This window comes from Gadus macrocephalus, chromosome 3 (assembly GCF_031168955.1).
Source record: "Gadus macrocephalus chromosome 3, ASM3116895v1".
Taxonomy (NCBI): Eukaryota; Metazoa; Chordata; class Actinopteri; order Gadiformes; family Gadidae; genus Gadus; species Gadus macrocephalus.
In genome coordinates, this window is record NC_082384.1 from 14,191,336 (window position 1) to 14,216,553 (window position 25,218).

Below are 25,218 nucleotides of genomic sequence, written 5' to 3' on the forward strand. Positions count from 1 at the left end.
GGTTAGGTGGAATAGGGTTAGGTGTTTTGTAGGGCTGGTAGGGTTAGGGGATAGGTGTTCGGTGGGGCCATAGGGTTTGGAGTTAGGTGGTCTGTATGGTAAGTAGGGTTAACATGTATTAGGGTTAAGGGTTGGTGGTTCTGTGAGGATGGTAGGGGTTAGGGTTAGGTCCGGTGTTCTGCGGGACAATACCGTTAGTGGGCAGCACAATTTACATTGTGTGAACCTAGCTGTGCGGATTCAATACAATTTTGGATTCCATAGACAAAACATAATACACTGTTCAACGAAAGATAACTTTGCTTATAAAGAAAGTACACATTCCATTATTTGTCTGTTAGGATGACTTTCGGAATGAGGGATTTTTTTATTGGTGGGTAAGTGGATGAGATTGAACGCATGGGACTTTCAAAACGCTTTAGTAAACAGCACTTCCATTGAAATGGACAATGCACTATTGGGATTTTCTGTATAGATTAGGTTTGATGGTTTATTCCAATGGAGAGATGTTGTTTTGACTTGCACTGTAGGTACCCACATAATTTCAGTTTCAAAGTCACGTATTGTTACGAGTTGTGTTGGTTTAGCTGAATCCCTGGAGTTGAAATACATTTGAAACCTTCAAAATGACCATTTGACTGAAGAATGGTTGAAACACTGGATGAATAGTGTTTGCCGCTGGAACAGTTTGTTCAATGAATAATCAAGTGCCTCAATAGACCACACCTTCCAGAAAAGCAAAGTCTGTGTTCTTTCAGATTAATCAAATTCCAATAGGACGATAGTAGCATACCGCTCTAAAAGTTCAACACAGGTAAAGCACAACTTTTCGTATAGTCCCAGTATGGTTTACCTAAACATATAATTTATTGCAACTATTTGAATAGTTCAAATATTGGTAGCAGCAACGTCTTCTAGTAGAAAAATACGGCAGTTCCTTAGGCCTACTGGATAGTCCTCAGGAGGAATGTTTGCATTTAAAACCCAAATAAAACAAATATGAAATAAGCAAAATAATGTATTCTTTACCATTAATATAAAACCAACAATGCTCTGTGGTGCCTTGCAGCCACCGTATTAATATGAATAGGGTTGGGGGGTGGGCGGTCGTAAAATGTTGCCTGTGAAGCACCATGACTGTGATGAAGGTCAAGGCAAATAAAAATCGATTTGACTTGAGATGTCATTGCAAGTGACCTTGCTGATCTTAGAGTCCTGATAGATACTGTTCAAGCACCCGGTGGGACAGCATGGTACTGGAACAGATTTAATCGTGGTTCAGTCTAATAAAATTCCAATTCTACTGAAACGCCCCCCGGGGCTGTTCTGGTTTATTTCTGGGGGATTGATGGAAACAGAAAAGGGCTGTTTTGTAAACCTTTATTGACTAAGGGTTGTTGTGTTGCTTTGGTTAAACATGTTAGCTCTACATATAAATGCAGCAGTTAAACATGCTAACACCATACATATACAAAGCAGTTAAACATGCTTACACCATACATATACGGAGCAGATAAACCTGCTAACATCATGCATATACACAGTAGTTAAATATGCTAACATATTACCCCTTTTTAGGGGTCTGAGCAGTGAAGCTGCTTGGCCCCCATTGTTTCTGTAAAGTTTTTTCTTTCCCTCAAATTCTGTAAAAGTCATACTGCAGCCCCTACCGTAAGTAGAAAACTCTTAGAATTTGCAGGTATGGTTACCAATAATCCCCTCTACCCATAAACCCAAATTTGTGGTACTGCACCCAAAGGTGGCGCTATTGTAAAAAATGATATTAGGCTTATTTCTCCTCAGCAGATTGACCTGGACTCAAAATTCTTTCAGAATATTAGGGCGTACTCACACCTGCCTTGTTTGGTTCGAACCAAACCAAAAAATTATTACCAATCGTTAACCAGATATTTTCTATTGACTAGTCACAATGAGCAAGTCAGCTTACACACAGAGCTCCTGGTTGGATGGAAAGCCTTCTAAAACCAATTATACAGAGAGAAGCATCACTTTAAAGGAAGCCTGCATATTTATGATCCTGAGAAGCATGTCGACCAATTGGTTAAAAACTTAGGCCGTTGTTTCAAAGTTTTCTCCCCCGTCTTGCTGTTCATTCGTTTCAATACAGACCATCGCTCTGACTTTCCATTCTTTCTATATTTTGTCTTCCATTCAAATTTGTTTATATTCTTATTAATTATCAAAGGTTGTGTTACCAGATGCAAAATAAAACCCTTATAAATATCATATGTATGCACAGAATGGATGAAAAACATTTGCCTAATTTTTATATAGCTATTAAAATATGATTTACAAATAAAATATATGATATTATAAAATATTGAACAGGATGGTTTTTTGTTGCATTTCATCATCCTGAAGGCACAGCCGCTCACGGGCAGTTAGCGCAGCCCGTAGCATCCCGGCGCTACGTTCATTCGTGACACCTGAGGCGTCCGCCCCTCAGGGAGCCTGGATGATGTCCCTGATCCAGGCGGAGACCTTGGTGATGCGGGAGTAGACGCCGTAGTAGTCAGGGCGCCCACAGCCCGTGCCCCAGCTCACCACGCCCGCTAGGAACCAGCGACCCAACGGCCCCCGACACACGAGAGGGCCCCCGGAGTCCCCCTGGGAGGGGGGAGAGAGAGGGGGAGGGATGAGGATGGAAGGAGTGTGAGGTCGGGGAGGGGGGGGATGATGGAAGGAGGAAGAGGAGGCAGGGGGGAGGGATGGATTGAAGGAGGGGGGAGGGATGGATGGAACGGTAGATGGAGGGGTGGATGAAAGGAGGGTGCAGGAGGATGGAAGGAGGGAGACGGGTGGAAGGAAGATGGGATGGAAGGAGAGAATAAATAAATAGATTGAAATAACATAATTGACATTCAACAGTGACAGATTCAGATTAGCAAAGTGTCCTTAGAAAAATGTATGATGTTATGATGATCATAATGTTAATCATTACTTATTTGTAATAACCATGTACAGTCCAAGGTATATTTCTGGTACGATCGTATGACCTTCCGAACAGGCTAGCTATCGGTCGCTTGGCAGCAAGTGATGTCATCCAACTGATGTCATACACCGAGTGATGTCATCCTACCTGGCATGCGTCACGCCCACCCTGGCGGTATCCCGCGCAAAGCATTCTGGGAGTGACTAAATTTCCATAGGTGCGGGCGCAAGACACCTCGCTGACCAGCCGCACGACCACCATCTGCAGCACGTTACTGCCCTCTCCTGGTGAGATAAGAGTTACACATCATTCAACACTTTTAATCCCTGACGGGAAATTTAAGATAACATTAGAATAAAAAAACAACAACACTATTAATCAAGGGTAAAACGATGCAATAAAAATAAGTAGCAGTAATTACAGAGAATAAATCTATAGATCGACCCCATCCATGCAACCAACCCCACCCATAGTAGCGACTCCACCGCCTACCCACCCACATCCAACGAAACAACTCCACACCACTAACCCTAACCCCCACCCATAGGACCTATCCCTTCAATGTCACCTCCCCCACCCATAGAACCTATCCCTTCAATGTCACCACCCCCACCCATAGGACCTATCCCTTCAATGTCACCTCCCCCACCCATAGGACCTATCCCTTCAATGTCACCTCCCCCACCCATAGGACCTATCCCTTCAATGTCACCTCCCCCACCCATAGGACCTATCCCTTCAATGTCACCTCCCCCACCCATAGGGCCAGCCCCAGCCCACTAGTAGCAATCCGCCCACCGTTTTCCTTCAGGGCCCCCCACCCCGTCACCCAGCAGAGCGTGCTGGGGCTGAACCGGTGGCTGGGTGGGGGCAAACACACGGGCAGGACGCGCCTGGCCAGCAGGGCGGGGGAAGAGCGCTTCACACGCAGCAGCGCCAGGTCATAGTCGTGGGAGGCCTCGTCGTAGTAACGGTGCAGGTGGATGCTGAGCACCGGGACCACCTCGTCGTACGGGCCGGTGCGGTTCAGCAGCAGCTTGCCCAGATGCACCGTCCACACGGAGGGGTTGAGGAGGCTGGGCAAGGGAGAGGAGGGAATATAAGAGTAAGAGAGCGAGAGTGAGAGCGAGACCACAGGTTTAGACAGAAACAGGGAAGAGGTGCATTTCATTTACTTTTACATTTAAGGTCGCTGGTTCCTGGTTCCTAGCGGGCGTGGTGAGCTGGGGCACGGGCTGTGGGCGCCCTGACTACTACGGCGTCATTTAGCAGACGCTTTTATCCAAAGCGACTTACATCAGTTAAGACACACATTTGACACACCGACGGCAGAGTCAACCATGCAAGGCGACAGCCAGCTCGTCGGGAGCAGTTAGGTTTAAGTGTCATGCTCAGGGACACATCAACACTCTAGGAGGAGCTGGGGATCGAACTTGCAACCTTTCGGTTACAAGACAACTGCTCTACCTCCTGAGCTAAGCTGATCCCACACACTGAAATGACATCAGAAGTCACGTACCGGTCGTCGTAGAAACAGTGAGCGGCAGTCACCACCCACTGGTCGGAGACCAGCGCCCCGCCACAGATGTGTTGACCTCTGTCCTGCAGGCTGGCCTGCCACGGCCACTCCCCCTCAGAGGAGTTGACTCCACCCACAATACGGCTGGTGATCTGACTGATGCCGCAGTCTAATGTACACAGACACATACATGGCATGCACACAGCACACATTATATGTGTACACAAAGACAGACACACACACCTCACCAATTGACTCACACGCAAACTCATGCAAAAGAACCTCAATAGCAGAAGTCACAGCTGTTTCGGTTTCATGAACTCTCTCTCTCTCTCACCGCAGGGCGTCTCATCGGAGCCGTCTGGGCAGTCTGTGATGAGGTCACATTCTGGGTTGGTTTTCCTCAGGCAAGTCCCGTCAGCGCACGCATAAGTCATGTCTGTACACTGCACACCTGGCACCACACACACACACGTGCCCGCAGACATGAACACACACACACACACACACACACACGCAGAGGCACCCACCCACAAAGAGGAAATATAGATACATGCAGATGTTTAAAAACTGGAAGACTTGACTTACTGTTTCCACTGACCCCGTGAAGATAAGCATGTGTGTGTGTGTTCGTGTGTGTCTGTATATATTGTGGCAACCCGGCACGGTGAGGGAACCACCTCCTCCCAAACAGGAGGCCATTTTGCGGGGAAAAACCAAAAAGGCATGTTTTATTCCAAACTCAAACATAATGTCTCTCGCTGAAGAAACACAAAAGAACGTAAAAACCTGGGAGGAATCAACGGTCCCATCCTTCGTGGGTGGCATCCCCGTCACCCACGAGGACCGGTCTCTCCGTACAAGAGCAACATGGCTGGGAGAGCCTTGAATGAGTGGAGAAGCAGGCTATTTAAGCCCTGCTTCTCCACCTGTTCCTCAGGTGCTCTGCATCTCCTTAATTGGCCCGGGCCGGGTTGTCACAATATATATATGTGTGCGTGCGTTTTTGTGTGTGTGTGTGTGTGTGTGTGTGTGTGTGTGTGTGTGTGTGTGTGTGTGTGTGTGTGTGTGTGTGTGTGTGTGTGTGTGTGTGTGTGTGTGTGTGTGTGCGTGTGTGCGTGTGTTTCCTACTTTCAGTGCAGTTCTCCTCATCAGTGGCGTTAGGACAGTCGGGGTATTGGTCACACACCTTGTGGTAGTCCACACACCGACGGTCAACCAGACACTGGTACTGTGCCACACATACTGACACACGAAGGGAAAACACACAAACGTGGTGAATTATTTTTACAATAAATAGTAGTGGTTGAGTAGTAATAGTGTGGTAAAGACACTTCCTCAGGGGCTATGATGACATGTAGAGGCTGGGGTTTTTTGCTCGTGCATTAGTCTGTTATATTTGTCAGTATTTACCACAGCTTTCTTCGTCCAGGCCGTTTGGGCAGTCCTTGATCCCATCGCAGGCAGAGACACAAAGACCGTTCACAGTGCACAGGAACTGACCGGGACATGCTATGAACACACAAGCACACGCACACAGACACACACACACTTTGTAGTCACTAATGTATAGTTTGCATACGGAACATATACTGTCAATATTGTCAAACTCGACTCTAATGTAGATTTATATTGCTGCTACTCATAATGTGTGTATAGATGTATTTTCAGTCCTTATTTAGTGTAGTTGTATCTTTTTTATTCCAGTACTCTCCTCTTTCAGTGGGTCAAACAATGGACCAATGGCTGAGCAGTGTGTGGGCAGGACCTACGCTCTGATAGGTTGAAGAGGCTGTAACGCAGCTGGAGGCCTGGCCCAGTGAGAGCCACATCGGAGGTCATGCGGACGGTGGTGGAGGTGGACAGGACAAACAGACGCTCTCTGTAGGGATGTAGGCCTCTGGTTCCACACAGTCTAATGGTGGTCAGACACAACAACAACAACAACAACACAAGCACAAATAACACAATCCGAAACAAAACAAGCACAAACATAATATAATATATATAATTGCTTTCATAAATCTGTCTCTACCGTCTCTAATGTTAATTTTATGTTCAATCCCTTAGTGAACTCGTAATGCTTAGAGGTTCCACAGTTTTAAGAATGGTCATTTGTGCCCTCTGCTATTGAAATTCTATTAATTAGTCCTTGGTAGCCACGCTGTTTGCAATACTATTATACTATCTTGTGACATGACCCCAAATCTTCTGTCTCTTACACCCTTTTCTCCAACCCTCTTGATTCCTGCCCCCCTGTCTCCTTCCTTCTCCCTTCTCTCCCTTCAGTGGATGTTGGTACCTGCGGTTCTCGACCAGCCACTGGCCCTGAGTGCATGGCTGCTGGAAGCCGGCCCTGGTCAGTTCATAGCCCTCAAACTCCAGAGAGAGGCCGTAAGCCAAGCTAGGCATCTGGTGGAAAATGCACAGAGACACAAAGAACGACCGACAGACAGACCGACAGACCGAAAGACAGACAGACAGACAGACAGACAGACAGACAGACAGACAGACAGACAGACAGACAGACAGACAGACAGACAGACAGACAGACAGACAGACAGACAGACAGACAGACAGACAGACAGACAGACAGACAGACAGACAGACAGACAGACAGACAGACAGACAGACAGACAGACCGACAGACCGACAGACCGACAGACAGACAGACAGACAGACAGACAGACAGACAGACAGACAGACAGACAGAGGGAAAGACGGACTCTATTCATTTGTGGATGGTTAATTAATAGATGGATAGATCGTTAATTGCTGGATGTGGTTGAATGGTTAATCGATGAATTGTTAATCTATGAATTGTTAGTCGATGGATGGTTAATCTATGAATGGAAGGATAGCTAATCTATGGATCAATGGGTGGATGGACGGATGAAGCGAGCAGGTCTCACAGTGAAGGTCCAGGTGCAGTTGGTGTCGGGCGGGTAGTAGCTTGGGTAGAAGGGCGTCCTGAGGGTACCTTGAACCCCTGAGACTGCTTCCAGACCAATACTGCCATTGCACTCTAGAGGGGAGAGGTAGACAGACCAAAAAGTGACTCGATTGCACGGTCCATGAACAGTCTACGTGACATTGCTGCCTCAAAGTTCCAACCCTGTGCCTACGGAGCTTCAGAGGTAAGAGATGCACAACACATGAAAAGTTAGCATTTTAGTTGAGGCCAGCTGGACCGTAAACACATTGATTATAAATTTGATTTGAACCTGGAGTACAAAGCCATGACAAGAGATTACAACTAAGGGCAACATGCTTGATTAACTCATTGGGGAGAAATTTGTGTTCTTACGTATATTACACCATGTATGCACTTTTTCATTGGTCAAATTAGAATCTAAATGCATTCTGGGATAGTTCTTCTTCCCAAACCTCAAAAAGTCAACGTCTGCATTGGCTTAACTTGTAAGAACCTCTGGAGGGAAAAATACAATGTGCAAAATAGAGTGGTATTGAAAAGGGACCATATTAGGACCAAGAAAGAATTCTGGAGCAACACTTGTCCTTTTATCTTATTTAGAACACTAATCTACAGTCAAACTGTAAATGAGCCAGAGTTAGCCGAAGAGGCTAACATCCGTTGTCCCTGTACTCCAGGGTGAACCTGGACGCTATAACCGATCACTTGCTTGTCAGTTGGCCTTGCGGTTAAGAGCATTCATCTTCCAATCCTGGGGGTTCCCAGTAGAAACCCTTGCTGAGTAGCAGTGTGGCATCAGAGAACAGATACTCAGCCTGGAGCTGACCTAGCAACAATCTGGGAAGTGTTCCAGACAGGCCCTCGGGGCAGATAAAGGCAGGCGAGTTGCATGTTGAGAGGAAGACATTTTGATGATGTTCTTCTTCCTGTCTCCTGCCTGCAGGAGGTCTTTGTTCTGGTTATTAAAGCCAGCTAAATAAAGTCTCACTTCATCTGTGTGACTTCCTTCTATTGGTTTGTGGTAGCTGGTGGTAGAGTAACCAATCCACTATCCTAAGTCGAAAAAAGGAAATCTAATTTATTCTCGTAATACAGAGCCAATACATTTTTAGCTTGGAGCTTTGACTGGAGCGAGTTGGCCTTTAAAGTCTCTTCCATGATGTGCCAAATATGGCTAGTCTCTGATTCTGAATATGCCGACCCACTGTGGAAGGATCTACACCCTGTAAACTGTTGTATGCACTGTGTGGACCAATTGGTGACATCATGTACATTTTTACACCCATATTTTGGATACTCTATGAGTCTATGGTTATGTGTTCCTCAAGTTACCAGAATAAATAATGTGAATGTTTTACCTTAAATTGGAGGGACTTTCACATCCAAACTACATTATGTCAGAGTGTGAAAGAAGCGTGCGTGTGAATTGTATAAAAGGCTCAGATTAAACCAAGTCGTTATGAGTGTTAACGTTTCGATCCCAGGCCTTCGTCAGACTGATCATGAGTGTTTTCTCTGAACAAGGTCATGGAAAGAAAGGTTAGCACAATGACCTCGGTGTAACACTCACGCAACATATAGTTTGAGAATGATGCTGTCGAGGTAAGTAGGGATTTTCCTTTGATTTCTTGTTGTCTCGGAGGCTCCTCCCACCTTGCTTCTCCCAGGCTTGAGCCGACAGGGAGACGGAGCACGGGGAGCTGTACTGCCACACCAGCGCCATCCACTGGCCAGAAGAGAGCACTCGAACCGCAGGCTCCAGCCTATTGCAGCCATACACTCTGGGGGAGGGAGGGGGAGGGAGGGGGAGGGAGGGGGTCGGGGGAGAGCGGGAAAGGGGACGGAAGCAGCCAGGGGGAGGGAGCCGGGTAGAGGAGGGAGAGAGCAGGGCGGTTGAGAGGGGGAGGGAGGGGGAGGCAGAGGATGGGGGGGTGGGTAGGAGAGGGAATAAGTTTGGAAGGAGGGGAGAGCTTGGGAGGGAGAGTAAGGGAGATACAAAATAAGTTGGAGAGAGCCAAGAAAAAGGTCAGGGAGCGGTTTCAGAGATAAGGGATCAAACCCAGTTCCTTTGAGAGTGCGAATGGGAGACCAACTGCCTAACCCCGACACTATCATCCCCCCCCCCCCCCCTCTTATGTAACCATGGTAGAGCTGCTCTGAAAGGCTGATGCGCCAGTCACTCACGAGGTGATGAGTTGGCTGGGGCTGGGGGTCAGGGCGTCATACAGCAGCAGCTGGTCTCCACAGCTGGGCAGCGGCCACTCCACGCTGACCTCGAGCTGGGAGCCAGGGGCTGCCTGCAGGTGCCACAGGCAGGAGGAATGCCTGGCGTCTGGGCCCCCCAGGGCCACAGGGAGGCTCCCGGTCTCCACCCTTTGGTAGTGGTAACAGTCTGGTGGGTTTAGACCAGGGGTGTCAAACGTACGGCCCGCGGGCCGGATCAGGCCCGCGAACGGGTTTAATCCGGCCCGCGAGATGATTTTGTGAAGTACAGTATTGTAAAAAAAAAATAAAAAAAAAAATAATAATTTATATATATTTTTTATAAAAATCCTTCCTAGCATTACATGAATTGCATTGACTGGCACTGATTAATTTGTTGTACATTGAACTACTGGACAATTGTGTGTAACTGGAAGTCGCTTTGGAATGTAACGTAAAATGATCTGCTATTTTTCAATGAAAGAAACTGCTGTTCTTAATGTGTCCACTAGAAATCGCAATAGCAATTATGTTAAGCAAGCAAACTTTATACCGGGGCTGAGCAGGGAGCAAGTATAAACAGGTAGTGCAGCTAGCCCGGAGCTACCTTGTCGTTCTGCCTTATGCTACGGCCACACCAACCGCGTTGCTCGCAGTGGATACCGCGAGTACCGCGCCTAACCTGACGCTTGATCGGTGTGTGGTGGTTCAACGCTTCCACCGCGTCACCGCGCCACCGCAGCTAGATGAGTCCATGTCCATGCAAGTGAACGGAGCGTTCCCTCTTCGTCATAACTATCAAACCAAACATCCTTCACATTCACTGAGCAAAAATTATGAAATTAAAATGCACATTTCTCGCTAAAAATGTTTCCATAAACGCATTTAATGGCGTAACTATGTAACTATTTCCACCCAGAATAAAGAAAGATGTCGGCCGTGGCTGCGCTGGAGTCCGAGGTAGGAAACCCGCGTTTGGGTGCATAATAGAGCTTAGATCGGGTTAGATTAAATAATCTCGGATATAAATAACACTAATCGGGTTAAATAACTTCACATGGTGTGTTTCCAGCATTCGTAGTGTTGATCAGCAGAGAAATAGTCCGCCAGGCTGCGTTTACGTGCGTAATTACGTGCAACTTCCGCGCCTAAAGCCCCCAACGCAACGCTTCACCGCTTCACCGCGTGTACCGCGCCTAGACCAATGGTTCCCTATGCAAAAATGCCGATTTTCAACGCCCCTACCGCGAGCAACGCGGTTGGTGTGGCCGTACCTTTATACTTCCAACATTATGCGCTTTGGCACTCTCATTGCCCCAAAATGTCTCTGTCAAAAAGACGAAAAGTGGACACAGTGCAGAGTTTTACAAGAAAAATGGTCATCGTCCTTTTTATTTACGGAAGTAAATGGGAAACCTGTGTTTGGTGTGCTCACAGCATGTTTAATTTTACAAAATTATGCCATATTTTTACCGGTCCGGCCCACTTGGGAATAGATTTTCCTCCATGTGGCCCCTAGGCTAAAATGAGTTTGACACCCCTGGTTTAGACCAACGGGTAGGAGAGAGGAGGCGTTAGTTGTTGTGGTGGTTCTGATTGGTTCAAAGCTGATTGGATCAGGGTTGAGATTGTTCGGTCGTCTGCCACATTTCATGAACTTCATGTATTTGATGTACCAAATACATCTACTTGACTTGCGGGCTAATTGGTTCAGTGTTGTGACCTGATTGGTCAAGGGCTGGTTGGTTTAGTGTTGTGACCTGATTGGTCCAGGGCTGATTGGTTTAGTCTTGTGACCTGATTGGTCCAGGGCTGATTGGTTTAGTGTTGTGACCTGATTGGTCCAGGGCTGATTGGTTTAGTGTTGTGACCTGATTGGTCCAGGGCTGATTGGTTTAGAGTCGTGACCTGATTGGTCCATGGCTGATTGGTTCAGGGTTCAATGTTTTGATTTTTTCTGAGCTAAATGGTTCAGCGCTGTGACCCTGATTGGTTCAGACTTGATTGGTCCAGCATATGTCCATGAAAACCTCCCCTTTTCTTTTAATCGTTTTCTTTTGATGTCTTTCCCCTCAATACCCTCCTCCCACTCTTCCCTCGTCTCACCTGTGACTGACAGGGAGGCGGGTTGCAGGAGGAACCCCTGCCCCTCCTCCTGACACAGCTGGTACCTGGTCAGGCCCTCTTGAAGGATGTCCCCCACCTGGCCCAACGACACCGCCTCGACCCGGCTGGCTGGCACCGACAGCAGCACCCGGAAGTGGACCACCAGACTGCCCTCTCTGCAGGCACATAAAGTTGATAAGGTGGGAAGGCAGGGAGGGTAAAGGATGGGATGGGGAGTGTGGAGGGAGGATTAACTATGAGTAAGGGCAAAAACGGATTAGATTCAATTGATTACAATTAAAATGCATGAAGAATTTGTACCAGGAAAAACATGATAAAGCTAGCTTGATTTAAGTTATATCTAAATAATAGTGACGTAAAGTCATGGCACCACCTCAATACTGAAACTTTGAGAGGGATATCCGTGATGTTTTACATCATACCAGGCTACTCAGAGGCTGCGCTTCATTAACCCCTCAACTCCTTTGTGGACTTCCCCCGAGCAATCAACCTCAATTCCCTGCCTCCATCATATGTGTTGTTCCGTTTGTCTGAAGGGAAAAGGGAGTTTGGCGAGGAGACCCTAGGAGGGCTGTGGGAGCGAGTCAACGAAGAGGGTCACTCAGAGGTGTTCATTGCCCTCAATGCTTTGCAGTTATGCATTTGACGCAAGAAAACACATCAATGATAAGGTGGAAGTGTACGTAAACTCTGGTAGAATAACACTAAAGAAGGAGAAGCTGTTTTGCCACATATCGTAATACCATAGCAATACGAGTTATGATAAAAAATTATCAATGAATATGTTATTGATTTAAATAGATAGTACCCAATGTAAAATATCAGATAGAAAGATACTACATACACACACTACTTCTCTATGAATACAATGCATATGAAGCATATGCTTTTTGACAAGGCCAGGTGGGGCTAGCGATTGTATCAGGTGGTTCCTTGGCAACCCCTTGAATTGAACAGATGATGAATCAGAAACCGTGCAGCTCATCACAGAGTGCCTATCGCATTTATTGGCTGAAGACGTCCTCGCTCATGGAAATGAGTCTGCAGAAAATTTCTGATGATTTATCAAATGTAATTCCCCGCTCCCCCTGCCTGCTATAAATCTGCTCTCCAATGTGAAATATGCTGTTAGACCAAGGATTGAGGGGAAGTTAAAGAGGGGAAGTGGAACTGCCAATGAAGCGCAGCCAGATTCATTTCAGTCCTTTATAATTCTTTCTTTCGATACATCATGAAACATCGCTTCCAATACCCGAAAGCGAACACAGCTGTGGAGTTGAGGTACCGAGAGAGACTTGAATCTGTGATTATTTTCTCCACCTGAATAACAGAGGACAAAATGAGAGATTGTTTCCTACAGTATTTTTAACTGTAGCCAGGAGACAGCACAGCTCAAGTTATACCACAACGTCTATAGCTGAAAGCACAAGCCTCAGTCATATCCAAGTACTTCTTATACCCGAGTACCGTGCTGAATAGTTCATTTTTCCAGAAGTTATTTCTACGTCTGTTCCAGTGTAGATTATTAGAACTTTTCACACCCATCTTATTTTAAAAGGTGTCATTGTGATATTCTGAATGATGTAGTACTTATTCCACATTTTTAGAAGGAAGCAAAAGGAGACAATTGTTATCAATTACAACCGCTGTCATATTACTGATATTATGTTTTTGTGTTGAACTAAGACATTACATAAAGGAATAATATGGTTATCACTTGGGTCTCTACGTCGTTGATCTCTACATCGTCGGTCTCTACGTCGTTGTTCTATACGTCGTCGGTCTCTACGTCGTCGGTCTCTACGTCGTCTGTCTCTACATCATGGTTCTCTACGTCATTGATCTCTACGTCTTGGGCCTATACGTTGTGTGTCTCTACATCTTAGGTCTCTAATCCCTGGCTTTTTAAGTGGTGGCTCAATACTCCTTGGATCTCCACTAAGGTTGTAATTGTACTGGACTGGAGAGAACAGTACAATTCCCCTTTTGGCCACGCCGGAGAGACACATAAATGAAGCTTGAGGCTGACCAGGTCCTGGACATGTCTGGCCTGGCTCCTGAACTCTGGGCTGGTGTCAGAGGTCAGATCATTAGTCAGCTCCCTGTTTAGGATGGAGAAGTAGGCAGTGTACTGCTGCTGCACCCTCGGCTCCAGCACCCACACCCTATAATCTGTCACACACACACACACACACACACACACACACACACACACACACACACACACACACACACACACACACACACACACACACACACACACACACACACACACAGGGAATAAACCAATAAACACATCAATTAACCAATGAACTCATCAATACAATAACCAACAAATAAATGGAAGACAGAGAGACAGCAAGAAAATTGACCAGAAGCAACCAATGTATTATCTGCTAATCAATTCATAAATTAATTCAGCAATCCTCATTCAGTATTCAGGTTACCAATAAACTAATCAAGCTATCATGAGAATAAATTAGTAAATCAATCAAGAGTGTTGTATTTATGCATGTGTGCCTGCTGTGTGTATACGTGTATATGTGAGTGAGTGAGTGAGTGAGTGAGTGAGTGAGTGAGTGAGTGAGTGAGTGAGTGTGTGAGTGTGAGTGTGAGTGTGAGTGTGTGAGAGAGAGATCATGGTTCCCACCCAGGAAGTACCACACAAGGGCCGCGCCTCCTGCCAGGACGACGGCGATGACGAGGGCCAGGAGGACGGCCAGGAGATACTTGCAGGACTCTGACTTCTTCACAACGGTTATCTCGGTCCCGCCGGTCCATGGAGCCGCTCCCTGGAGCTAGTAGGGGTCCAACAACAACCCTGAACACTTACCCACGTTGTGGGGCCTACCTGTATACGTGCTTGCCTGATAAATGGTTAAGCAATAAAGTTCAACCAAGGTGTGTCGTCAAGTAATGACGAAGCAAGTTGAAATTTGACCTCAGATATTTTTAATTTGTTGTGATACTAATAAAGCAAAACCTTTAATAGTGGTTCCTCTCGTTGTTTTGCGGGCATCGGTTGGCAAAGGCTACATTTAATTGGAGAGCATGATAAACATTTAATCGACGGCCTCGCCTAACCCTGTTAGTTCATTTAATTCTTCAGTTCACCTACTGAAGTGTCATGCATTCACTTCAGGAAAACAGAATTGTACTGTTTTTCTGAATTAATGACATAATTATTTCGGAATTCAGATCATCTTTATCATAAATAACAATTTCTGTTCATTGTTCAAAGTGATAGGTCCAAAGTTTAAAATGTAGTAGGCCTGCTAGCGGTGGGGTTGAGCTTATTCTCCATGAACACTTATTTCGGAATTTTGAGAAAAGAATCTCTTCAATTCGGAGAAACATGGCAAACCATTGATTCTGCATTGTGCAGTATGCACTAAAGTTGTTGGATCAGGTCGTGGATTGATTGATATTGTTAAAGACATTTGGTAGGCCGAATTGACATGACCTTCTACAATAAGCCTATTGATAGACATATAGACAGACACAAATAGCTCATTATTTGGTTTAATGTACATTCTGTATCATACGGTTCACAAAGAAAAGGTGAAAGCCGTCAATTGTCCGTCGCTGCATTTACCTGTTGATCCACTACCACAGGTGACACCCCAGAGTTCTTGACCTGCAGTTCGGTGGAGCCATGCCGGGGAGCCATTACATAACGCGCAGTTAATTCTGGGAATAACCATTAGTCTTGCACATTTTAATCCGACGACGTTTCGCAAGGATCATCAACACCTGCCTTCTCCTCGCAAAACGTCGCCGATTCTAGGCTTATGTGTCCAAAGATAAATATCGGCCAAATATTTTCCAAAGATCACCTATGTCCAATTCGTGTCATATTAGTGCTGTGTTGATCTCACAATCATTCGCAATTTAAAAAAAACGAAAATAGCAATCTATCGAAACGAGACGTCATCTTCAGGTGAAGCTGCGAGTGCGAAGCTTGCAGGCAACAGGTGTTTGTGACGTAAAGGGTTGACACCCAGCAACAGCGCTTTAAGGGAACAAAAACTGTTAAAATAGATACTGAATTCCCCTCGGACTATAGCTACAGCTATAAAGGGCTGTATTCACCTACGCTATCAGTACTCTATTTAAGGAGATATGATTGGTCTCTTTGAAACGTTAAACCCTCGTTGATGCTTAACATATGCAATGGAATATAAATAAAGCAGTTATCATAGGTTGTTAGGGGTTTAAGGATGAACGATAAGCCTATGCCACCACTTCAATGTGTAGCCTAACAATGAGTGCGAAAGTTCATAGTGAATAATTAATAATCAGTTTTTAATGCAAAAATATCCCCCAAAAAATAATAACTTGAAGAATATTGACATTGCATAGATAATATGATGATAGGTATTTTCAGTTTTCAGTTGTGTTTACACTGGCATATATCCGCCACTAGAGGGTAGCAATGTGGTTGTACTCGTCATGGAAACGCCATCTTCCGAACTAAATGACAAGGATGAACTCGGTCCATGCCCTGGGAAAAACGGGGAACTCTCGATGAGTGAACCAGTGAGTCGTAGTTCTGTGCCCGGAAGCAGAGGAAATGTAAATGTTTTGGTGCCAAGAGAGAAATCCACACCCTCCAGGCTCTCCACACTGACTTGCTCCTCACCCCCACTGCCTACACCTGAGTCAGGGCTCATGGCTCTACCTTCAAGCAACTTGACCTTTTCATAGTCCAAACAAACCTCTGGTGACCCGACCTTTTCATAGTCCAAACAAACCTCCAGTGAACTGACCTTTTCATGATCCAAACAAACGTCCAGTGACCCGACCTTTTCATAGTCCAAACAAACCTCCAGTGATCCCTGACCTATGATATCTCCCCGGACGAATCCTTGACTCAGCAACTTTTCAATCGGCGATTCTTCTCCTTCCTCTTCTTGACTCTCTGAACCTTGAGACCCACCCTCAGCCGTGCTGCCTCCTCCCTCTCCCACCTCTTCGTATCTCTTGCAGAACTTCATGGACCCGGTAGTGCCGATAGGAGCGCCGGGGATCATGTTGAGTAGATTCAGGTCAGATGGAGCCCTTCCTTCTCCGCCCTCCCCCTGATACTCCTCCGTTCCTCCCGTTGCCGCCTCACCCACGGCTCCCCCGCCCATGGGTCCATAAGGGGAGTCGGCGCTGCAGGGCTTCAGGTTAGGGTGGGCCTCGACGTGGAGGAGCAGGTGGGGATAGCTGGGGTTGGAGTACCTGGAGGCGGCCTTGAGCTTCTGCGCAAGTGGTGCAGACCGGCTGTGTTTGGGGGAGGCCTTGAGGTTCAGTGTTACAGACTGGCGGCTGGTGACCTCCACTGAGGAGATCAAATCTAGCCCAGTCAGGGTGTGATGGGCCTCGCTGGGGAAGCCAGGCTTCAGCCAAACCTTGAGGAGGACCAATGGAGAAATGTGTGTTTTAATGTGGTGTGTATCATCATCTAATATTGAGGAATTAACAGTGACGTAGAGGGAATGGGATGCATGTCATTAAGGGGCAGGAAAGGGACGGCGTCTTGCTCATGGACACCCCTAGCCAATACCACTCAGCCACTGCCAGCCTAGTTGCTACATGTTCTCTCTGTACACAGTACTTTTGTAAATCCTCTAAAAATTACAAGTATTTCCCATGCTGATTTGGTGCTTTAATCAGAGGCCTAACTGGCCTAATATTTTGGTTTCATTGCAGAGGTGCTGGAAAAAGTTTCTAGAAGCAGGAACATTTCTAAACATTTTAAAGCTAACCAGAGATTTGCCTTCAGGACCGAGTAAGTGATCCAGGTTTGGCAGAGGAGGACCACTGATCTTCTTCACCATGAACACCCTGAAACACAAAAGCAACCCTAGTCAAACAACCAACCAACCAATCACATAATCAATTAAAAGTGTGACAAGGCAAGTGTTTTTGCAAAAAGCTCATCTCAGATCCAGAAGTCAGTGTTCGACAATTTTAACGAGGAAACAATTTTGACAGTTGCCATTCTGCTACAGGCTTCAAAAAGCCTGTCTTTCGTCGGGCTTTTGATATTAATCCAAAGTCAGATTCATGAGACACACAAAAACACACACACAAACACTTTTAGGAAACACTTTACTTGTGTGGACATCAACACTTGGCTCTCTACGTACCAGGTCTCTCTGTCTATCTTGCAGACGATGATGGTTAGGGACAGAAACACCACTGCACCTACAACTGCTGTCACCAGAGCTTCCCACTGCATAACAAACTCTCTTTCTGAGGACCAGAGAACACAGGGCAAGGTCAGTTCCCCTACCATCTCTCGTTTGCATATGATTTCCAACAGAGACATTGGGAGAGGATGCTGTGATCTGTGGTGGTATTGGATAGCATGCAGTCACATCTGGTTCCTCCTATAAGTAAACACAACGTACAATCTGGAAGAAGGCCTGTGGCGGCTCTTCATTCACCTGTCGTCGATGATACTTCCGTCCCGACGGCAGAGACCCAGTGCAACACAGGGCTCCAGTCGCTCCACTCTGATTTGTACACGGCCTCGCTAGGACGGACTCGGCTGCGCGCCTGGTAATGCCCTCCCTTCTCCAGCCCGGTTAACTCCATCTGGCACAGGGGTTTGCACTTGGTTTCCATCGTAATGTTCTGAGCCTAATAAAAAAACGACAAGAAGAGTTTCATAATGCACGTGATGGACCAATTGAGGACGTGTTGCAATGAGTTGTATTGCGTTCTGTTGCTTTGAGTTGAGGTAAATTGTGTACCAAACACACACACACCTACCCCCCATGGTTGACCCACTTTTATCCACTGCAGTTGGATGTCACGCAAGTCAATGAAATCTAATCTAGGGACCTCAGAGAATAAGGAGACGGCGGTCAGGTTGTCCTCAGGCATGCTGGGTGTCTTCAGCTTTACTACACACACACACACACACACACACACACACACACACACACACACACACACACACACACACACACACACACACACACACACACACACACACACACACACACACACACACACACACACACACACACACACACACACACACACACACACACACACACACACACACACACACACACACACACACACACACACACACACACACACACACACACACACACACACACACACACACACACACACACACACACACACACACACACCAAACAAGAAAAAGGCGTTTTCAGGGTTAAAGTTGGCCCTGGGCTATGAGCAGTAAAGGGAATAAAGGGTTAGGTAATGCTTAGTACTTACTGTAGTCTGCTGGCCTGTAGATGATGGTGGTGTTCACAGACTCACAGTCCAGAAACATTTTCCACTCATCACTGTGTCTAAACCCCTGAGGGGAAAAAGTCAACAAGGAGAACACTTATTCTTGAGCCCTTGAGGGTTAGAGTTTTGCTTAGGGTCAGGGTTTGCGTATTAGGGTTACCTGGCCTACCAAGTTAGGGGTAATTGGCTGATTATGGTTCGGATACCTTGGTTAGGGGATGGGGGGGTTAGTGTTATCTTGATGGGTAGGGTTAGCGGAAAGAGGGTTAGTGTTACCTTGATGTGTAGGGTTAGGGTAAGAGGGGTTAGGGTTACCTTGAGGGGTAGGGGTAGGGGGAAGGGGTTAGTGTTACCTTGATGTGTAGGGTTAGGGTAAGAGGGGTTAGGGTTACCTTGAGGGGTAGGGGTAGGGGGAAGGGGTTAGTGTTACCTTGATGTGTAGGGTTAGGGTAAGAGGGGTTAGGGTTACCTTGAGGGGTAGGGGTAGGGGGAAGGGGTTAGTGTTACCTTGATGTGTAGGGTTAGGGTAAGAGGGGTTAGGGTTACCTTGAGGGGTAGGGGTAGGGGAAAGAGGGTTAGTGTTACCTTGATGTGTAGGGTTAGGGGAAGAGGGTTAGTGTTACCTTGATGTGTAGGGTTAGGGGAAGAGGGTTAGAGTTAACTTGATGTGTAGGGTTAGGGGAAGAGGGTTAGAGTTAACTTGAGGGGTAGGGGTAGGGGGAAGGGGTTAGTGTTACCTTGAGGGGTAGGGGTAGGGGGAAGGGGGTTAGGGTTACCTTGATGTGTAGGGTTAGGGGAAGAGGGTTGGGTTACCTTGAGGGGTAGGGGTAGGGGGAAGGGGGTTAGGGTTACCTTGAGGGGTAGGTTGGGGGAAAAGAGAGTTAGGGTTACCTGGCTCAGAGGTGGTGGTAAGACCAGGCTGCATGCTCGTAAGGCTGGGTGAGCAGGGTCCCGGGGCCTCATATCACATTCTGATTTATAGCGAGTTGGCCTACCACTGTAATGAAAGCAGTATTAGTGTCAGAGTTTCATTATAGTAATTTCTGTTGTTCTATTCTAATCCTGTTCTTTTTGTTTTTTGCTATGGCCTATGTTATTCTAGCTCTGTCAGTTCAAGTGCTGTTTGTTTCTATGATATTCTAGCTCTAGGTTCTATGTTATTTTCTATGCCATACTATTCTACTCAATGTTATTCTAGTGTGGTCTGCTTTGTTTGTACATAGTGGCTATTACACTGAAGTAGCAATTCACTATTGTCGGTCAGATTTATTCTACATACTGTACCTTGGACTTGTAAAACCTAATGTATACGGGCCGTACATTAACGGCATGAGCTGATGTGAAAAAGACGCAATCACTACCCTGGCGCATCGATTACACAGTGATTTGTCATGTGTCACGCACTTCTGAAGTTTTGAAGGTCCGCAAGCATAGAGTTGCAGTCCATAGCCAAGTCCCGATATAAATGCCATGATTGTGTGTGACTGCCTGTCACTTCGCAAACAGTGCATCGCAACTATAAATTACGCTCAACTCTCCGTCCCGATGGGAGAGACTCAGGACACTGCAGGTTTTTTACACCTTCATACGGTTAAACAACATATCATCATAATGGTGGAAACGAATGATCCAGAGGGGACTTGTGTGAATACCCGTGGCGTATCTTTTCGGTTTTGAGCTTGCATGAGGTGGCAGCCGTGATGGGAGGAAACTGGGGCCATGAAGAGCTGTTCCAATCACAGGAGATGGTGGTGTCGAAGTCACACAGACATTTGAGACCTGGGGGATGGAGACAGAAAGGTGATTTTACAGCTTTCCCGGGACGCTGGGGCTGTTTTGATTAAACGCTTATCCAGAGACGCACCGAACCTGAGCTGAATCCAGAACCTGAAGCTGGTTGGGATTATGCCGTGAGTTCTGTTTAGTTACAGATATATTCTACGAGAAAATGTTTGCGAGCAGTAGCCTACGATTGACCTTTCATAAGAGGATTTCTAGTGTGGCCGGCCGGTCTACAAGGTGTTGATTTTAATCCCTTACAGATCCTTTGTCTAACAATATGGTTTTCCTGTTTCAAATATTCGGTCTACAAGATGTTGATTTTAATCCCTTACAGGCACTTTGTCTATGAATATTGTTGTCCTGTTTTAAAGGACAACATGCATGCATATGTTGTGGTTCATAAATAGCCCCTCTTAAAACCATTGTCTTTAAGCACTTGTTTAACTATGCATTTAACCTTCTAGTTAGAATGGATCATTAATAACTGTATTATGATCAAAGAGTTCTCGGGGGAGGACGATAAAAATGCACAGTATCATAGTTTCTTTCAAAAAACAGAACCTACAACCCAAAAACAGTGTCTGTTCATATCCCCACCACAGTCCCTCAACAGAAGGGGCCGTGTTTACTTGTTGAGCGCAGGATGAATCACTCACCGGGAAGGTGGGTGGCCAGAGACAGTGACGAGGCCAGGAGCAGCAGCAGTTGAAGGGACCAACGGGAGGCGTCCACTCGCCATCCCCGTTTCCCCATGTCTCTGGCCCTCTGGGAGTCTTCACCTAGGTAGGTCCTCAGTGGCCCAAGCAGAAGGCTGCGTGGCTCGGTAGCACTGCCGTTCAAATACCTCTGCTGCTCCTCCTCATCCTAGACGACGGAGAACAAAGAGATACCCGTTAGAGGAGCAGTGTCTGCTGGTTTCACCACAACGTCATCCGCTTTCCTGTTATTTTCAGTATCGCCACGCCTCACGTGTATGCTAACACGCAGCCAGGGAGAGTCCCCCCGCAACAGGTGAACTAAAAAGCAGAATTGTGACTCCTTTGGGTCATGAAATCATGTGTTTGTAATGTTGCCGTCGCACCACAGACCTATTTTTTTTTGTTCTTGTCTTGTTCTGACCGCAACGTCCTTTCACACTCGTCTTTTGTTGGCCTTTAAAAGGCGAACAAATATTATTACCTGCAAAGCTTTCTGTATCACATCACATGTTATGCCTTATTTTGTAACACTAGACCTTCGCATCTTTTTCTGTTCTCATTAACACTGCTGTTGTCTATGTCTGAAGCATGTAGGTGACTTACGGTCCTTTGCCTTGTCATGCCAAGTGTAATGTAGATAGACCATACAGTATTGCATGTATGATTATGAATCACTTTGCCTCTTGACAAATGTACAAATTCTAAAACCACTTGCTGCACTGTGTCAATTACATATATATATATATATATATATATTTACATATATATATATAAAAATATATATATATATGTTTAGATTGCTTTAGATTGTCATTAACTTTCCTTCCTGGTCAGATTGGTCATGATGTGTACCTTAGAAACAATGTCTTGGGATTGTCTAGTGGCTACGGTGTATGAGTCCCAGCCGAAACGAACTGGGACCGATCTACGATGTCTTGAGTTTACTGTGTATGCATCCGAGAGCAAGATGCCCTTACTCTGACCTGCTCCTTGATGACCTGCATCTGAAATACATATACTTTATCTGAACTCAGTGTAAGTCGCTTTCAATAAAAAACATTTAGGAATTAGTTGAACACTTGTTGCTGATTTTAGTTTATTAACTTGCCGCGCAAACCACATACACACACACACACGCTCAGACACAAACACACACACACACACACACACACACACTTCAACATACACATCCTGTTTTCTGAGTAGTGAAAGTAGTTCCCATTGCAATGTGGTTAGGTTTCTTTTGCTACAATGTGTGTGTGTGTGTGTGTGTGTGTGTGTGTGTGTGTGTGTGTGTGTGTGTGTGTGTGTGTGTGTGTGTGTGTGTGTGTGCGTGTGTGTGTGCGTGCGCGTGCGCGTGCGGTGGAGGGGGGAGGGGGAGTCAGTTGGATTCTGTTGGTCACCTGTTTGAAAGAGGACAGTGGAAATTAATTTTTCTTTCAAAACAGGACATGATCATAACAGCTGCACAAAGTGGCAAAAGCAACGATAGCACTCTGAATATAAGAAAGTATATAAAGAAAGATGGGTCACTGAATGCAGAGAAATGTCATTAAGTAGCAGGTAGGGGTTAGACAGTGAATACGGAGACAGGTCATTAAGTAGCAGGTAGTTGTTAGACAGTGATACAGAGACAGGTTACTTAGTAGCAGTTAAGGGTTAGAGAGTGAATACAGAGGCAGGTTACAAGTAGCAGTTATGGGTTAGAGAGTGAATAGAGCGACAGGTTATTTAGTAGCAGGTAGGGGTTAGACAGTGAATACAGCGTTATGGAATGATTAGACGTGAGTACGGAGACAGATCATTAAGGAGCAGGTGGGGTTCGACAGTGAGACGGGTCATTAAGGAGCAGGAAGAGATTATAAAGTTAATACAGAGATATCTCATTAAGGACTATGAGCAGGTAGGGGTTAGAAGAAAGTGTGTTTTTACGAATATTAACAAAGGTCAAGCCAGAATGTTTTTAGAACTTATCGTTTGAATCTGTCTTTGCGTCGTGTAGCGCTCTGTAATATATATGTCTAATTGTATGTAAGTGTCTGACCCTGTTCTTTCAATAACCAAGTCGCCAGAGAAACACGTTAGTATTTGTACGTTTCTGAAACCATAGCCTATATATTAACGTTTCTGAAGCAAAAATATTTTTGTCTCAACATTTACAGAGGTTTATATCAGCGAGGTGCGTTGTAACTGTTTGTGTCGTTTTTGGTCAGTTTAAGGTGTTCTGAGGGAATATAATGCGAGCAGACTGCTTTCTGCTTAGGAAATAACCTAAATTCGATATTTAGACAGCCTAGTGTTCCACGTAGGCTATTTCAAACAGGGTGCACAGTTCTATATGGTATCATTTAATGTTCTGTGAAATGCAATAATTGTATAGCCTACAGGGACAATGTATAAAAGTTCATGGTTCTTGTGATAGGATAGGGACGCTGTGATGAGGTAGCCTATAGGATTATAATTATATTTACATTTACATTTAGGGCATTTAGCAGACACTTTCACCCAAAGCGACTTACAATAAGTATATTTGTAAGAATGTAAGCATTAATAAAGAATTAAGCAATCACACTTCATGTTGCTTACGAGTTCAATCAAGGTGGAAGTAAAAATGTTTGTCACGGGGAGTTCCAGCATGACCGCAGAGTCACAGTTCTCGGTATAGTCACGTCCCGTCAACATTCAGTCAACGTAATGGGGAAAAAAGTGCGTTTCCAACCACAAATATGCGTGAGCCTACGACGACATTTTTCCACATTTAAATTGTGTGTTAATTGTGTTAAAATCTCAATGTGACAAAGAATGACATACAGACTGCGACTGTTGGGAACACTTTTCAAACATAGTTGACGTCCTGAAAGACCATAATCTACCAAATAGTTAAACTTCACTATTCACATAGCACACATGCATCAAGATATTGACTTTTTACTGTTCTTAGAAGAAAAAAAATTCCAAATGACTGAATTAATTAATAATATAGCCTACTGAATGACGTCAAAATCCACTCTGAAAAATCAGTTTCAAATCCACAAGTTATACCTACAGATGTTTATTAGATCCTCGATCTTCGTCAAATAATCGTTCAAATCATCTCATCGTCGATGTTCATAGCTTCATACGACATCAATGGAATAACACATCCAGCCTATATCACCATCCTCGTCGAATACTCAATAATAATGTGATTGGAGATAGAAAATAAAAAATAACAATTATCAAAGTACAGTCGATTAAGTGAGTAAAACTGACCCGTGGAGGTTTCCATGTCGGGTTGTTTTATATGATCTGCTGTTCAGAATGTCGCTGTTTCTGTGAAAAACATGGAGGCGGGGGATTCGGAGAAAATGCAGATAAGACAAAAAGCGTGCTGACCTTAGGATGGGCACCCACGGTCTTTTACTTATCGTTTCCCCATTTCGTAGCCTCTTCCTCCAGAAAGAAAAAAGCAGAAATATCACGTTGTCTAAAGGTATAATGTGTGTTTGTGTCTAATAGAAAGAGAGAAAGAGAGAGATAATAATTTATAGGCCTACGTAAATAATAGTTAATTGATAAATTACAGTAGGCCTACATTACCACCTTGTGGTTATGCCTGGGATCGATTCAGAATATCTGAGATTGCGTGTCCCCTTGAATCTTTTGATCTCTTCAAACTCAATGCAATGGTCAGGTACGTACGACCACACGAAACGCGTAACGCGTAACACACAGTCACACACACACACACACACAC

The 25,218-nt window shown here is 45.4% G+C and overlaps 2 protein-coding genes across 2 annotated transcripts; both read right to left on the reverse strand.

Annotated features, from left to right (window-relative positions):
• Positions 1 to 1,892: 1,892 nt before the first annotated feature.
• LOC132453740 (transmembrane protease serine 6) lies at positions 1,893 to 15,406 on the reverse strand. Its single transcript, XM_060046685.1, has 17 exons — positions 15,332 to 15,406; positions 14,387 to 14,534; positions 13,766 to 13,908; positions 12,989 to 13,056; positions 11,716 to 11,891; positions 9,592 to 9,799; positions 9,061 to 9,188; positions 7,385 to 7,497; positions 6,775 to 6,884; positions 6,245 to 6,387; positions 5,886 to 5,984; positions 5,604 to 5,717; positions 4,810 to 4,926; positions 4,473 to 4,641; positions 3,752 to 4,029; positions 3,101 to 3,237; positions 1,893 to 2,628 (listed from the first exon to the last, which is right to left on the reverse strand). Exons 1-17 carry the CDS (start codon positions 15,404 to 15,406, stop codon positions 2,464 to 2,466), a joined length of 2,391 nt encoding a protein of 796 aa, XP_059902668.1. The 3' UTR covers positions 1,893 to 2,463.
• A 616-nt stretch (positions 15,407 to 16,022) lies between these two features.
• LOC132454228 (uncharacterized) lies at positions 16,023 to 24,676 on the reverse strand. The gene is made up of 10 exons (XM_060047462.1): positions 24,529 to 24,676; positions 21,441 to 21,648; positions 20,655 to 20,781; positions 19,894 to 19,999; positions 18,985 to 19,069; positions 18,502 to 18,635; positions 18,174 to 18,369; positions 17,874 to 17,979; positions 17,490 to 17,568; positions 16,023 to 17,132 (listed from the first exon to the last, which is right to left on the reverse strand). The coding sequence occupies exons 2-10, from the start codon at positions 21,535 to 21,537 to the stop codon at positions 16,137 to 16,139; spliced, it is 1,926 nt and encodes a 641-aa protein (XP_059903445.1). The 5' UTR covers positions 21,538 to 21,648; positions 24,529 to 24,676; the 3' UTR covers positions 16,023 to 16,136.
• Between the last annotated feature and the right edge of the window lie 542 nt (positions 24,677 to 25,218).